General features: G+C 35.8%; 1 protein-coding gene across 1 annotated transcript in view; it reads right to left on the reverse strand.

The window, feature by feature from the left end:
- Positions 1 to 3864: 3864 nt before the first annotated feature.
- Positions 3865 to 14274, reverse strand: part of MAGT1 (magnesium transporter 1) — a 59613-nt gene continuing 49203 nt past the window's right edge. Inside the window, exons 8-10 of the mRNA XM_030305221.2 lie at positions 12796 to 12870; positions 9273 to 9363; positions 3865 to 5896 (exon numbers count right to left, since the gene is read on the reverse strand). Of these exons, the coding sequence (XP_030161081.1) occupies positions 5881 to 5896; positions 9273 to 9363; positions 12796 to 12870 (182 nt within the window). The 3' untranslated portion in view covers positions 3865 to 5880. The remainder of the gene's footprint in view (positions 5897 to 9272; positions 9364 to 12795; positions 12871 to 14274) is intronic.

Below are 14274 nucleotides of genomic sequence, written 5' to 3' on the forward strand. Positions count from 1 at the left end.
CTCAGATGTTACCCCTGAAAACAGGCCAGGAACAAAGATTAAGGATTCTTTGTACTTCCAACTTGAGTCTTGGAAATAAGAATGATTAAGAAGGAAAATCTCCATTATAGCGGTGAGGAGAAGGGCGCTTGGGTGGCTCATTTGTTTAAGTGTCCAACTCTTGGTTTCAACTCAGGTCATGATCTCATGGTTTGTGAGTATGAGCCCTGCGTTGGGTTCTGTGTTGACAGTGTGGAGCCTACTTAGGCTACTCTCTCTCTGCCCCAGCCCTGCTTGCTCTCTCTTTCTCAAAATAAATAAACTTTAAAAAAAAAGAGGTGAGGAGAAGTCAGCCTTGTGAGAATGAATCTGACCTTTGAGGGAGAAAAGGGAAAGGAAAGAAGAGATCTAACCACAGAGGAAGAGAAGAAGTTGGGTTTTCAGGGGTCCTGGTATTGGGCCTAGAAACCTCCCTCCCTCTTTTTTCCTTTTCTCTTCAAATTTCCCTACTATCTTCTCTTTCTGTTTCTCTAAAGTTTCTTCACCTCAGTTGTAATAAGATTCTATGGGAATTGGATGGAGGTCGAAATTGGTTGTAAGGGAAATATAAATGACTAATAAACAAAAGATGTTCAGAGTTACTAATAACTTGGAAACTGGTAATTGAAATGAGATACATTGAAAGAATTTTAAAACCAGAAAAGGGATAAGAGTGGTAAGAATATTTTTAAAGTAGTGCATTTTGTTCTTTTAGAAGTTTCCAAGTACCATGTAATTCTGGGTATGACTCGGGATGTAAATGAATCTGACTTCATATATTTTTTTTTAATTTTTTTTTTCAACGTTTATTTATTTTTGCGACAGAGAGAGACAGAGCATGAACGGGGGAGGGGCAGAGAGAGAGGGAGACACAGAATCGGAAACAGGCTCCAGGCTCTGAGCCATCAGCCCAGAGCCTGATGCGGGGCTCGAACTCCCGGACCGCGAGATCGTGACCTGGCTGAAGTCGGACGCTTAACCGACTGCGCCACCCAGGCGCCCCAGACTTCATATATTTTTAAGGCCTCTTTTACTTTTATTTTTTAATGTCTATTTATTTTTGAGGGAGAGACAGCACGAGCGGGAGAGGGGCAGAGAGAGAGAGGGAAACAGTCCAACTCATGGATCAAACCCACCAACTGCAAGATCATGACCTGAGTCGATGTCGGACGCTTAACCTACTGAGCCACCCAGGTGCCCCTCTGACTTCAGAGTTTAAGTACTGAAATGATACTATACCTACAAGAATATTTTGGCATTTAGGTGGGGGCAGGGACCAAAAAAAGAGAATATTTTGGCATCTCAGAACCTTAAAAATCTATCTTGTGAATTATTCACCCTTTAAAATTTCAATTTCTGTCACAGAAACTTTTCTCTTTGCCTCCCACCCGAACCCCAAGAAAGTGATTAAGCCTTTATCTGTACCCATGATATAACATATATTCTCCCACTAACACATAGGGATTGCATTTGTTTACATGTTTATTTCCACCATAAGACTGCAAGCAACTCAAGAGCAAAGACCTTTTTTTCTTTATTCAATCAGTGAAAATTTACTGAGCATGTACTATGCAGGCATTTTAGAAAATGAGCATACAAAGATGAGTAAGACAATACTCCTGTTCTCAAGGAACTTACTGTTTAGGGGAGAAACCCAGCAATTAGAGATAGACTAACAGAGATGGCATGCACTAAGTAAGAGAGGAGGAGTATAGATCCAAAAGTGGGAGGTCAGGAAAACTTCCGAGAAATTATGTTTGAACTGTGTTTGAGGGGGAGAAAACATTTCATTAATTTTATTTGAAGATCACAAAAACAACTTTAGACCTGAAGTTCTCTAGCTACAACTGCTGGCCACAGAGCCATGGCAAGGCATCATAAACTGGAAGGTTCAAACCAAATGGATCATTTCTGAGTCTGGATTTTGGGTGATGCCAACACATCTTAATGAGTTTTTTTTTTTCCAGCTGGAAGTCATTGTTTACAAAGCACTCATTGGAATATACTAATCACCACTGATTGTGAAGGCAGGGTTTATCTGAATGTCCTTAAATTGTTGCCCAAAAGAGCCTGAAGACCATGCTTCAACATTTTAACCATGAGTCATATTCTATCCAGCTGTACTCAAATTTTCAGGACAATGGTGAAATACAAAGTGGTGCCAGTGAGGATATGCCAGTATGGGGTTGGAGCCAAGGCATTAGTATTTTAGTTGTGAGCATTAGTATTTTAGTTTTGAGTTGTGGTAAAAATATATATGTATATTTTTTATTTTTTATTTTTTTAAAGTAAGCTCTAGGCCCAACATAGGACTTGAACTCATGACCCTGAGGTCAAGAGTCACATGCTTTACTGACTGAGCCAGCCAGGTGACCCTAAATTCTACTTTCACAGATTAAAGGGAGTCTATTGAAATTCCTCCCTTCTTCTGAAGCCTACATCAACCATTCCAGGGAAATGCCTCTCCCATCAGGACCCTTCATCCAGGATCTAGATGTCAGGAAACAATCATAGACTATGGTTTCTGTCTCCAGGGAGTAACTTGCATCTCCCACTGAAACCTAATCCATAGGAAATTTGCAGCAAAATTGGAAACTCTGTAGGCATTTCCTTAGAATAACCTTCAGTGAACTGCATCACCTCTCTAAGTTAGATTTTCTTCAACAGTCAAAATAAAGGGGCTGATTAAATGGTCCCTTTGGCTTTGACTTTCTATAATATTAGCATACTATTACAGTTGTTGATTTCATCCTTGCTCATATTTGGGAAGAACCTATTTAAATCAAGATCTGATATTAACTTACTGGTTTCAAGTAAATCCTTTCTAGATTTTTTTTCTAAAAAATATTTCAATGCATATGAAATAACTTGCACCTATAATGGCCACCACAGCATTTCAGAGCTTCTTCAGAACTCTGACTACAAAACATCCTACATTTCAATTGATTTAATTCGATACCAAACCTGAATATCACAAATTATATGTATTCAAATTTTAAATACATGTATCTTTAATATTTTGCACCTAAAACAGTGGTGCTGGAAGGTACATTGAGGAGATTTAGTCCAATGCACTCACATTAGAATAAAGAAACAGGTCCTGAGAGAACCTATTTCAAGTGACTTGCCTATGGTCACATAGCTAAACAGAAAGTAAGGAAGGACCAAAAGCTGTTTAAAAGCCAGATCTCTCTACTTCCTGTCCAATGTTCCCATTCCATGTTTGCAAATGTACTGTTGCCCAGTCTCATATAACTTGATAATCTGGGTAACTTTCAAATCAATTATTCAGTACAAAAACGTAACTTACCTAGTCACAATGTTCATAGGGACAAAACTAGATCAACCATTTATGACAGCCATTCATCTATTAATCTTGGCTGTTTTGAATCTAATAGATGACAACATTAATGAAAGATAACATATGAAATCCCAGAAGAATGTATCTCAGTTTAGAAATACCTAAGGGGGGGGCACCTGGGTGGCTCAGTCGGTTAAGCGTCCCACTTTGGCTCAGGTCATGATTTTGCGGTTTGTGAGTTCGAGCCCCACGTCGGGCTTTGTGCTGACAGCTCAGAGCCTGGAGCCTACTTCAGATTCTGTGTCTCTTTCTCTCTCTGCCCCTCCCCTCCCTTGTGCTCTGTCTCTCTCTGCCTCTCAAAAATAAATAAATGTAAAAAATAAATAAAAAATGGAAATACCTAAGGAAATTGGCTTATCAAATTCACTGTCATTAGGACAATAAGAAATTCAATTATAATTTCAAAATGAAATAATCTAATATTACAATTCTAATTTAGTGTTTTAAATTCACCCCTCTTTACATGTTAATGAAAAAACTCAGAGTAGATTGTAAAAGTTTATTGATATGGTCAAAAAGCAAATAGCCAGACATTTGGTTATCTGTGCTACTACAATGTCATTTTGAATAGTATTTTTAAAATGCATAACAAATAATATTTAAAACATTACTAGAAAAGTAAATTAAGAGTCTACTTTAAGGCACTTCAGATGAAAGCAAATTTCAAAGTTTACATAAAATTAACTCTATTCTAAGTTTAGTAAATCTGCTTTCTACAGATTTTAGCTAGAATGTAACTTTTCTCCCTGCACAAGAAAAATGTGCTATAAGGGAGACAAAACAAAAAAAAAGTGTCATTCTTTCAATGCTCATGGCACATTATCTGGAGCTATACAGATTACATGGCAGTAGTATTACCCTGGTCAGTCTGTACAAATCAGGGCATCTTTATACAAGTCTCATAAGAATCACAGCATAAATTTATTTGGCCTGAGACAATTACAAGAATAGCAGATAAGGAATCCAAAATCACACAATTTACAGGGAAGTAATTACCAAAAAGTGAATCCACTAAAGGGGAAATGGTCAACTGTATGTCCCCACCCACCAAATCTTCAAACAAAAACCCTCATAAAATGTTTCTTCTTAGGCAATTATATCCATCTCTTCTGCAAATCTCTTTATATAAGACTTTTAGACCACATGAGAGTTATTAGATAGTAAATAGTAGGCAAAGTATTATTTTAATGTAATACTTCTAAGATTGCTTTAAAATTTTTTCACAATCGTAATTATCATATTTCCATAATAGTGGAATTTCAGGATATTCTTCATAGCTACAGGAAAGGTTATGGCTAGATCTAATGATAACTTTCATTCTTTCATTCTTCACATAAATTTGGTTAGCATTTATGGTTATTTCCACTGACAGAAAAAAAGACAAAACTCAAAAACTCTTCAAATATTTACTATTTCTCTACTTGATGTGTGGGAATGAAGGCTAAAATAATAGCAAAAACAGAACTGTCAAGAAACAATTTACTTTCCATTCACAGGCAACAACTCAATTATGTCAGGATGTGCTTCTTCCAGTCTAAGGGAGTCCTTCTCCTAAATACAAGGGTTAATGAAATATGTTGTAACTGTAATACAGAAATTGACTTAACCAGATGAACCTATTTTTTTCTCTAAGGTACAAACGAAATAAGCAACAATCTTTAATTTGCAGAAACATTTCAGACGATTTTTAAGTAACACCAATTTTAGCACTAAGCTACATTTTTATTAGAGTGGAACCTACCGTAAATAAAAGAAATTAAGGAGACAGAATAAACCTGAAATCTTTCCAAATAAAAATAGTTAACAACACATTCACGCAGAAATCATAATCCTGTATTTAGACTTTTTAATATCTATAGCTACCACGAAGCATAACTAGCACTGTATTTCAGCAGAAAACATGAAGGAGGGGGAGGACTGGCTAGTCTTTTCTACAGGTTAGATATGTACTCTAAACAATATTGTTCTATTTTCAGAAGATTGCATAGCACATATTTCCCCGCCCAAAAGGAAAGATGTGCAAAGTATACACATCCATGAAAAGATGGAAAAGCTAAAACTGGATTCCTGATACATTTATCTGTTAATAGGCATATGTAGGAACACCTGGTCAGTTCTTTTTTTCCCCTAATTTTGGGTAAGATAATATAAAATCAGATAGCCAAAAGCTTACTAAAGCAGTTTTGAACCTTGTTCTAATTAAAATGTAGTAGTTATAAAATTTTTATAATGTACTTAATTTTACTAAATTAAATGTTACATAAAGTTCATCAGGAAGGGAAGGTTAGGAGGAGAATTGTATCCAAAATACTTCATGGTTTTGACAAGAAATTGCTTGTTAAGGCACTACAAATCTTCTTTGGTTAAATGATTAACTATTTAAATCACTTGAAAAAAAAGAGGTAATACAAAATACACAAATTTCATTCTTTACAACACACACCCATTTTTCATTTTCCAATTTCCATTACTCCAGTGTCTACATATCTCTGGGGTTCTTTTTAACTCATCAGAAAGCTGAAATAAAAACATTAAACAATATGTTAGTCTTTGAAAAAAAAGGCTTTACTTTTTTTTTTTTTTTTGAGAAACAGAGAGTGTGTGCACATGCAAGTGGGGGAAGAACGGAGGAAGAGGGAGAGAGAGAATCCTAAGCAGGCTCCATGCCCAATGTGGAGCCTGATGTGGGGCTCAATCTCATGACAGTGAGATCATGACCTGAGCCAAAATCAAGAGTGGGATCTTAACTGACTGAGCCACCCAGGCACCCCACAATAGGCTTTAATTCTAACAAATACTGTATCTTGATTTTAACAGACAAAAGAGCATTTGGGTGTATGCATAATAAACTTTGAGTATTAATACCAAAAGTGAGAAACACTGAGATACTGAGATGGTCTTAGGCGAGAAGGAAATAGACATAAACTTAAGTTAAAATATGTCATGAAGAGAAATACTGATTAATAACTGAATCAACCATGGTGATGAAATAAAGCAATAGAAATCCCAGCGAGATTGCCCTTGTACTCCATTCAGTATTCTATAGAGGAGAAATTATTTTAAAATATATATACACAGAAGAATAAAAGCATAAAGGTAGAAGATTATAAATCAAAAATCAAAGTTCGGGTAGGTTTTGTTCTTAAAATTAAGTTTGCCAGCATAAATATCCATCAACTGATGAATGGATAAGAAGATGTGGTATATATATATACAATGGAATATTACTCAGCAGCCATAAAAAAGAACAAAATCTTGTCATCTGCAAAGACATGGATGGAGCTAGACAGTATTATGCTAAGTGAAATAAGTCAGTCAGAGAAAGACAAATACCATATGATTTTACTCATATGTGGAATTTAAGAAATAAAACAAACAATGGGGTACCTGGATGGCTCAGTCAGTTAAGTGTCTGACTTTTCATCTTGGCTCAGGTCATGGTCTCACGGTTGTTGAGACTGAGCCCCACATTGGGCTCCATGCTGACAGTATGAAGCCTGCTTGGGATTCTCTCTCTCCCTCTCTCTGTGTCCCTCCCCTGTGTGTGCTCTCTCTCTCTCTCTCTCTCTCTCTCAAAATAAATAAATAAATATTAAAATAGAAAGAAAACAAATGAGCAAAGGGGAGGGAGAAAGAGGGAATCAAACCAAGAAAGAGACTCTTAACTATAGAGAACTGATGGTTACCAGAATGGAGGTGGGGGGAGAATGGGTTATATAGGTGATGGGGATTAAGGCGTATACTTCTTGTAATGAGCACCAAGTATTATATGGAAGTGCTGAATTACTAAATTGTACACCTGAAACTAATATTACACTGTATGTTAACTAACTGGAATTTTACTCACCATCAAAAAGAATTAAATCTTACTACTTGCAACCACATGGATGGAACTAGTGTATTTTGCTAAGCAAAATAAGTCAGTCACAGAAAGACAAATATCATATAATTTCACTAATATGTGGAATTTAAGAAACAAAACAGATGAACATAGGGAAAGGGGGAAAAAAGAGAGGGAAGCAAACCATGAGACTCCTAAGTCTAGAGAACAAACTGAGGGCTAATGGAAGGGAGGTAGTCGGGGGATGGGCTAAATGGGTGATGGGTATTGAAGAGGGCACTTGTGATGAGCACTGGGTGTTATACGTAAGTGATGAATCACTAAATTCTACTCCTGACACCAGTATTACACTATATGAGAACTAACTAAAATTTAAATAAAAATCTGAAAAAGAAATAAAAAAAGAAATAAAATTAAGTAAGTTTGCAAGAAAAAAAATTCAAAAAAAGATTGATTTATGTTGTTCATTGATCAAAAGAATCTAGGACTGTCACAATATAATCAATCAACCAAGGAGTTGTTCAAAATTACCTACCACAAACATGTGTCAAAAGTAATATGAAAAATGAATTTGTCTCTCAAAAATATCATGTGATATACTTTATTTTTAGTGTTCATAGTCCTTTATACAACAGGACAATGTTGTATTAAAAGAACAGGAATTATGGCAACTGATACTCAGATTATAAAACTAACTCACAACATTCCCCATTATGTAGGTACACATCTCATGGCTACTAACAGAATAAAATCGAGAATTTACAACCAGGACAGTAATTTCTTCCCTGAGCCTTAGAGATCTCTATGAACATTTCAAGCCAATTAGATCTTCTTAAACACTCTTTCTTTTCTTGTTGTTGTTTTATAGTTTATTTATTTTGAGAGAGAGAGAGAGTGTGTGTGAGCAGGAGAAGGGCAGAGAGAGCCAGGCAGGCCCCATGCTGACAGTTCCCCAAACACTCTTTCTTATTCTCTCCATAAACTGGATTCTAGGGTACCTTGATGGCTCAGTTGGTTAAGCGTCCGACTTTTTTTTTTAACGTTTATTTGTTTTTGAAGGAGAGAGAGACAGAGCGTGAGCAGGGGAGGGGCAGAGAGAGAGGGAGACACAGAATGTGAAGCAGGCTCCAGTCTCTGAGCTGTCAGCACAGAGACTGATGCAGGGCTTGAACTCACAAATCATGAGAGCTGAAGTCGGATACTTAGCCGACTGAGCCACCCAGGAGCCCCAAGCATCCGGCTCTTGATTTTGGCTCAGGTCATGATTTCACTGTTCATGGGGTTGAGCCCCCGTGCTGTTAGCACAGAGCCTGTTTTGGATTCTCTCTCTCCTTCTCTTTCTGCCCCTTGTCCCTGCTCATGTGCTCTTTCTTTCTCAAAATAAATAAAAACCTTAAAAAATCAAAATAATAAAAAAATAAACTGGATTCTAATGAAATGTTCTGTTTATGCCATCTAAAGAGCCTTGAAAAGTAGAGGTGAGAAGTTTTAAAATAACATTAAAAGATAATTTGCTCCAGGGTGCCTAGGTGGCTCAGTTGGTTGAGTGTCCGACTCTTGATTTTGGCTCAGATCATGATCTTGCATTTCGTGGCATCGAGCCCCATGCTGGGCTCTGTGCTGACAGCATGGGGCCTGATTCGGATTCTCTCTCTCCCTCTCTCTCTGCCCCTCCTCTGCTCCCTCTCTCTCTCAAAATAAAAATAAATAATACATAATAAATAAAATAATAATTTGTTCCTCAAGAGTAAGTAGAGTATGTGGACAAGGCATAAAATAATCTAATCATTAAGTGTTTTTAGATTTTTAGATTAAATTAGTCGATGTCAGAACAACCCTCAAAGATATTCCTGAGAAATCACATAATATTGTCCATTATATCATAATTTTCTTAAGTTAATTTTTATATGCAACATATCTAAGTTAATGTCTATCTCTGCTTTAGAAGCTAGACTAGTTTGGAGGTAAAGAAAAACAAATATTATAAAGCAACATTAACTCTAATCATTGTTAAGTATAGGTAATCACTATGTAAATATAAAATAATCATACCTATATGGATATCCATGATATTTAGATCTGAAAATAGACAGCATCCAACTGAAGAATAATACAACAAGTACAATACCAGCCACACACATTACTGGAGAAAAACAAAAGGAGAGTAAAATGAGCATGTTAAGCAAAATAAAAAACTGGGGCACAAATTTTAGTCTACAAGAGTGAAAAGGAAGGGATATAATTTACTGGTAAATTGCGATTTTCCAAAAATTTTCATACCTATTCTTTCTTTAAAATTTTTTCTAAAGTTTATTTATTTACTTTTGCGGGGGGAAAGGGGCAGAGAGAGAGGGAGAGATAGAATCCCAAGCAGGCTCTGTGCTGCCAGTGCAGAGCCTGATGTGGGGCTTGAACTCACGGTCTGTGAGATCATGACCTTAGTCGAAATCAAGAGTTGGACACCCAACCAAGTGAGCCACCCAGGCGCCTCCATACCTATTCTTTATCTTCAGGATTCTGCCTTCCCATTTAATTTGAACCATTACAATATAATAGAGTAGTTCCACTTATACACTTGTGCAATTTAATTGTATATAATAATATATTCCTTTAAAATTATCACAGTCAAGAAATTAGTGTTAGAAAGTTCTAGTGACAAGGAAATCACTCACTAAATTCCTTCTAAACCCTTAAAAGTGGCCTTATTGTATTGATAAATATTGATTTAAAGACATCTGATAACATCATTGTCACACCCTCACTTGAAAGTACTTTATTCATTTATAGGTAACTACACTGCCTAAATAAGGTACTCATTCAAAATGGATGCCTCATTTGAATGAGGGGGAAAATACTGAATCTTAGCTCTAAATTCATAGCTCTCTACATTCATTTCATATGCTCTGATTTGGCATAGCAGTTAACGACCTTAACTCTGGATGCTGACCCCACAATGCTCAAGTATGATTCCCATAACTTGAGGCTCTTTGAGTCCTGTGAATAACACTGGCTAAAAAGCACAGAGGTGGGGATGTGGGAAAGCATGTGTGCTACAGCAGAAGTTCTAGGGAAACATACTTATTGGCCAACACAAAAAACAGCTTTTAGTTATCTTATACTTAGGGAACAGTTTTTTTTTTTCCTTTTTTAAGTTATCACATAATATGATTAGGGACTAAAATGTAAATATTAAAGGGGCACCTGGGTGGCTCAGTCAGTTAAGCATCTGACTTCAGCTCAAGTCATGATCTTGCAGTCTCTGAGTTCAAGCCCCGCATCAGGCTCTGTGCTGACAGCTCAGAGCCTGGAGCCTGCTTCGGATTCTGTGTCTCCCTCTCTCTCTGCCCCTCCCTCACTTGCACTCTGTCTCTGTCTCTCAAAAATAAATAAACATTAAAAAAATTTTTTTAATGTAAATGTTAAATATATTTTTCTGAGTATTAACACATGATCATTGTAGAAGTCTTTTTTATCCAATTAAACACACATATACATATATATCTATATCTATATCTATATATAAAATCAGTCTGTGTATGTTTGTATTCTACTTTTTTCATGTTACATATCTAAAAGTGTCTATGACAGTTTCTAGTATAAAACAAATGTTAAATAAGTGTTTATGGCTATCATTTGTATTATTTTATTAGGTTAGAACCTTAGAAGTAGATCAAATTGTGATTATTTTAATATATGTCACCAAAATACTTTATAATTTAAATTCATGCCACCAGTGTAGTACCCAGAGGGCCTATTCCCAATAATGGATACTGAGAAAGGCAAGTTTTTAAGTCAGGCAATTAAAGGATGTATACTGACTAGATAAAAAATTGATACATTTGTTCTGCTTTTGCAATATGTGAAGATTCATTTCAATTCAGAAAAATAAGAATCTTCTAAATCTGAAATCCAATGTCATCATCTTTTTTCTAGAATAAAAAGTAGACTTTATTTAGTGAGTTTAATTTGATAACATTTAACTTTGTAGTCATAAAAGTAAAACTCTGATTTAAAGTTATTTTATGTAAGTAAAATAAAACTACATTGCTAGCATTTCTTTGCAACAAGTACCCATGTGTGAATATTTTAATATATAAAAAGTTCACCCAAACCAATATAAAAAGTTCTAAGACTCTAATAGATTAAATAGCAAAAGTCAAAAAGGCTTTTTACAGAAGGGAAAACACAAACAGCTAATAAACATTTAGAAAAATATTCAACTTTACTAATAACCAAAGAAGTACAAAATAATATAAAGTTTCCCCCTCATCTGATTAGCAAACACACACACACACACACACACACACACAAACCACACACACAGATTTTTAATGAGCTTAGCTTAGCTAATGTTGACAAAGTTACTGTGAAACAAGCATTCTTTTTTTTTTTTTTTTTTTGGAAACAAGCATTTTTAAATGCCACTAGTAGGAATCTAAACTATCAGAACATCTGGGGAAAGAGTTTGGCATCATCAGTTTAAAACATCGAGAGAATTAAAAAATACACAGGACCATACAGTCATTCAACTTGTAGGAATCTACCTTCTTTTTTAATGTTTATTTATTTTTGAGACAGAGACAGACAGAGCGTGAGCAGGGGTGGGGCAGAGAGAGAGGGAGACAGAATCCAAAGCAGGCTCCAGGCTCTGAGCTGTCAGCACAGAGCCCGATGCGGGGCTAGAACTCACGAACTGCGAGATCATGACCTGAGTCGAAGTCGAACGCTTAACCGACTGAGCCACCCAGGCGCCCCTGTAGGAATCTACCTTAAGAAATTAATATGAGGGGCGCCTGGGTGGCTCAGTCGGTTGGGCGTCTGACTTCGGCCCAGGTCATGATATCGCGGTTGGTGGATTCGAGCCCCCGCATCGGGCTCTGTGCTGACAGCTCAGAGCCTGGAGCCTGCTTTGGATTCTGTGTCTCCCTCTCTCTCTGCCCCTATTCACACTCTGTCTCTGTCTCTCAAAAATAAATAAACATTGAAAAAAAATTAAAAAAAAAGAAATTAATATGAAATGAGAATAAAGCTTAATATACTATGATAGTCATTAAGGAAATATTATTATAATGGAAGTTAGAAGAAAAACTAAATGTTTAACAAAATCAGAATGGTTAAGTAAACTACCGCATAGAGTACAAATTTAAAATTATGTATAGGAAAATATTTATTAGTGAATTGTTTAAGTCCAGTTAAAAAGGGAGGTACAAGATTTAAAATTTTATACGCAGAGTTTTAAATATGTTTTTACAAATGAAAGAAACTATATTAAAACATTAAAATATTTAGCTTCTCAATTATGGAATAATGGGTAATTCTCCCCCCAAATGTTTCACACTCTGATTTCCCTTGACATTTTCTACATTAAGTGTATGTTACTTTTAAAATAATTAAGAAGTAAAACAACACACTTATATCTAAGAGAGGAAGTGATTAAGAGGACATTCTTTTTTCTATATTAAAAGCAGAATTGTTATGTAACATTATATGCCAACTATATTTTAATAACACAAAATAAAAATTAAATAAAAAGTAAAGGTATAATTGTTACATTTTGGCATATGATATAACTTACTCTTTCGCTTTCCAATATCCATGTCAGAGGTAGCAGCTTCACATAAGAGCACCATCCCTAAGGTAACCCCACCATCTTAGAAAAATTGTTTAAGGAGAAATTCATACAGACACAAAGACATACTACTTTAATATTCTTATTATTTCATGAAGAAAATTACAATGAACATACAAAACTTCAAATTTCAATTACCAAAAACTAAAATACGTAATCTTGTATCTATACAGAATGGCAATTATTTACTATGAAGATATAATAAAAATATTAAGGTTGGAAAATTACTTCATTTGTACAAAAACTAGTATTTTCAACAAATATCCCACAATAACTCACAAATGAAATATGAGTTTTCCTGACATGGTACTTTGATATAACCTTTCTGGACATTCTGGCAACTATTGCTCCATCCTTGTATATGTTTTATTTATTTATTTATTTTAATGTTTATTTATTTTGAAAGAGAGAGAAAGAACTTGAGCAAAGGAGGGACAGAGAGAGAGAATCCCAAGCAGGCTCCATGCTGCCAGTGCAGAGCCTGATGCAGGGCTTGATCTCATGAACCAAGAGATCATGACCTGAGCCGAAATCAAGAGTTGACATTCAACCACCTGAGCCACCCAGGCACCCACAACCTTGTATACATTTTAAAACATAAATATCCTTTATGATTATTCAACCACCCTCCCAAATTGAAAACACTTGAAATGTACACCATTTGGAGAGAATAGCAACTAATTTTTATTTGAAAAATAACTTTTCAAAAATTCTCCAGAATTTCAACAATTAACTGTTAAAGCACAAATTACTACTAAACTCAGCTTGACATATTCTAATAAAAAAAAAAGAAAATCCTGTATGTCATCACCTCAATTTTATTCAGCTTAATATAGAAGCTACATAAATACAAAATATACCTACTCATGAAAATAGGTTACACATGGGATGGTTAACTGCTAAAATAAGCAAAATTGAATTTTAAAGCAAATATAATGTGTTCTAATAGAAAAGAGAAATTTGCCCTGCAGTTTGGTAAATACAAACAGCAGTTAAAAATGCCCAAATCACCAACGTCATGATCTCACAGTTCATGGGTTTGAGCCCTGTGTCAGGCTCTGTGCTGACAGCTCAGAGGCTGACGCCTGCTTCGGATTCTGTATCTCCCTCTCTCTGTCCCTTCCCCACTCGGCACTCTGTCTGTCTCTCAAAAATAAATTAAACATCAAAAAACTTTTTCTTAAAGCCCATATCAGGGATGCCTGTGTGGCTCTGTCAGTTAAGCAGTCCACTCCTGATTTCATCTCAGGTCATGATCTCACAGCTTTGTGAATTTGAACCCCATGTCGGGCTCTGCGGCTGATTGCTCAAAGCCGGCTTGGGATTCTTTTTCTCTCTGCCCTTCCCCCTCTAGTGCTCTCTCTCTCTCTCTCCTCAAAATAAACTTGAAAAAATGCCCAAATTAATTACACATACACACATACA

The sequence above is a fragment of the Lynx canadensis genome, chromosome X, assembly GCF_007474595.2.
Source record: "Lynx canadensis isolate LIC74 chromosome X, mLynCan4.pri.v2, whole genome shotgun sequence".
Lineage (NCBI taxonomy): Eukaryota > Metazoa > Chordata > Mammalia > Carnivora > Felidae > Lynx > Lynx canadensis.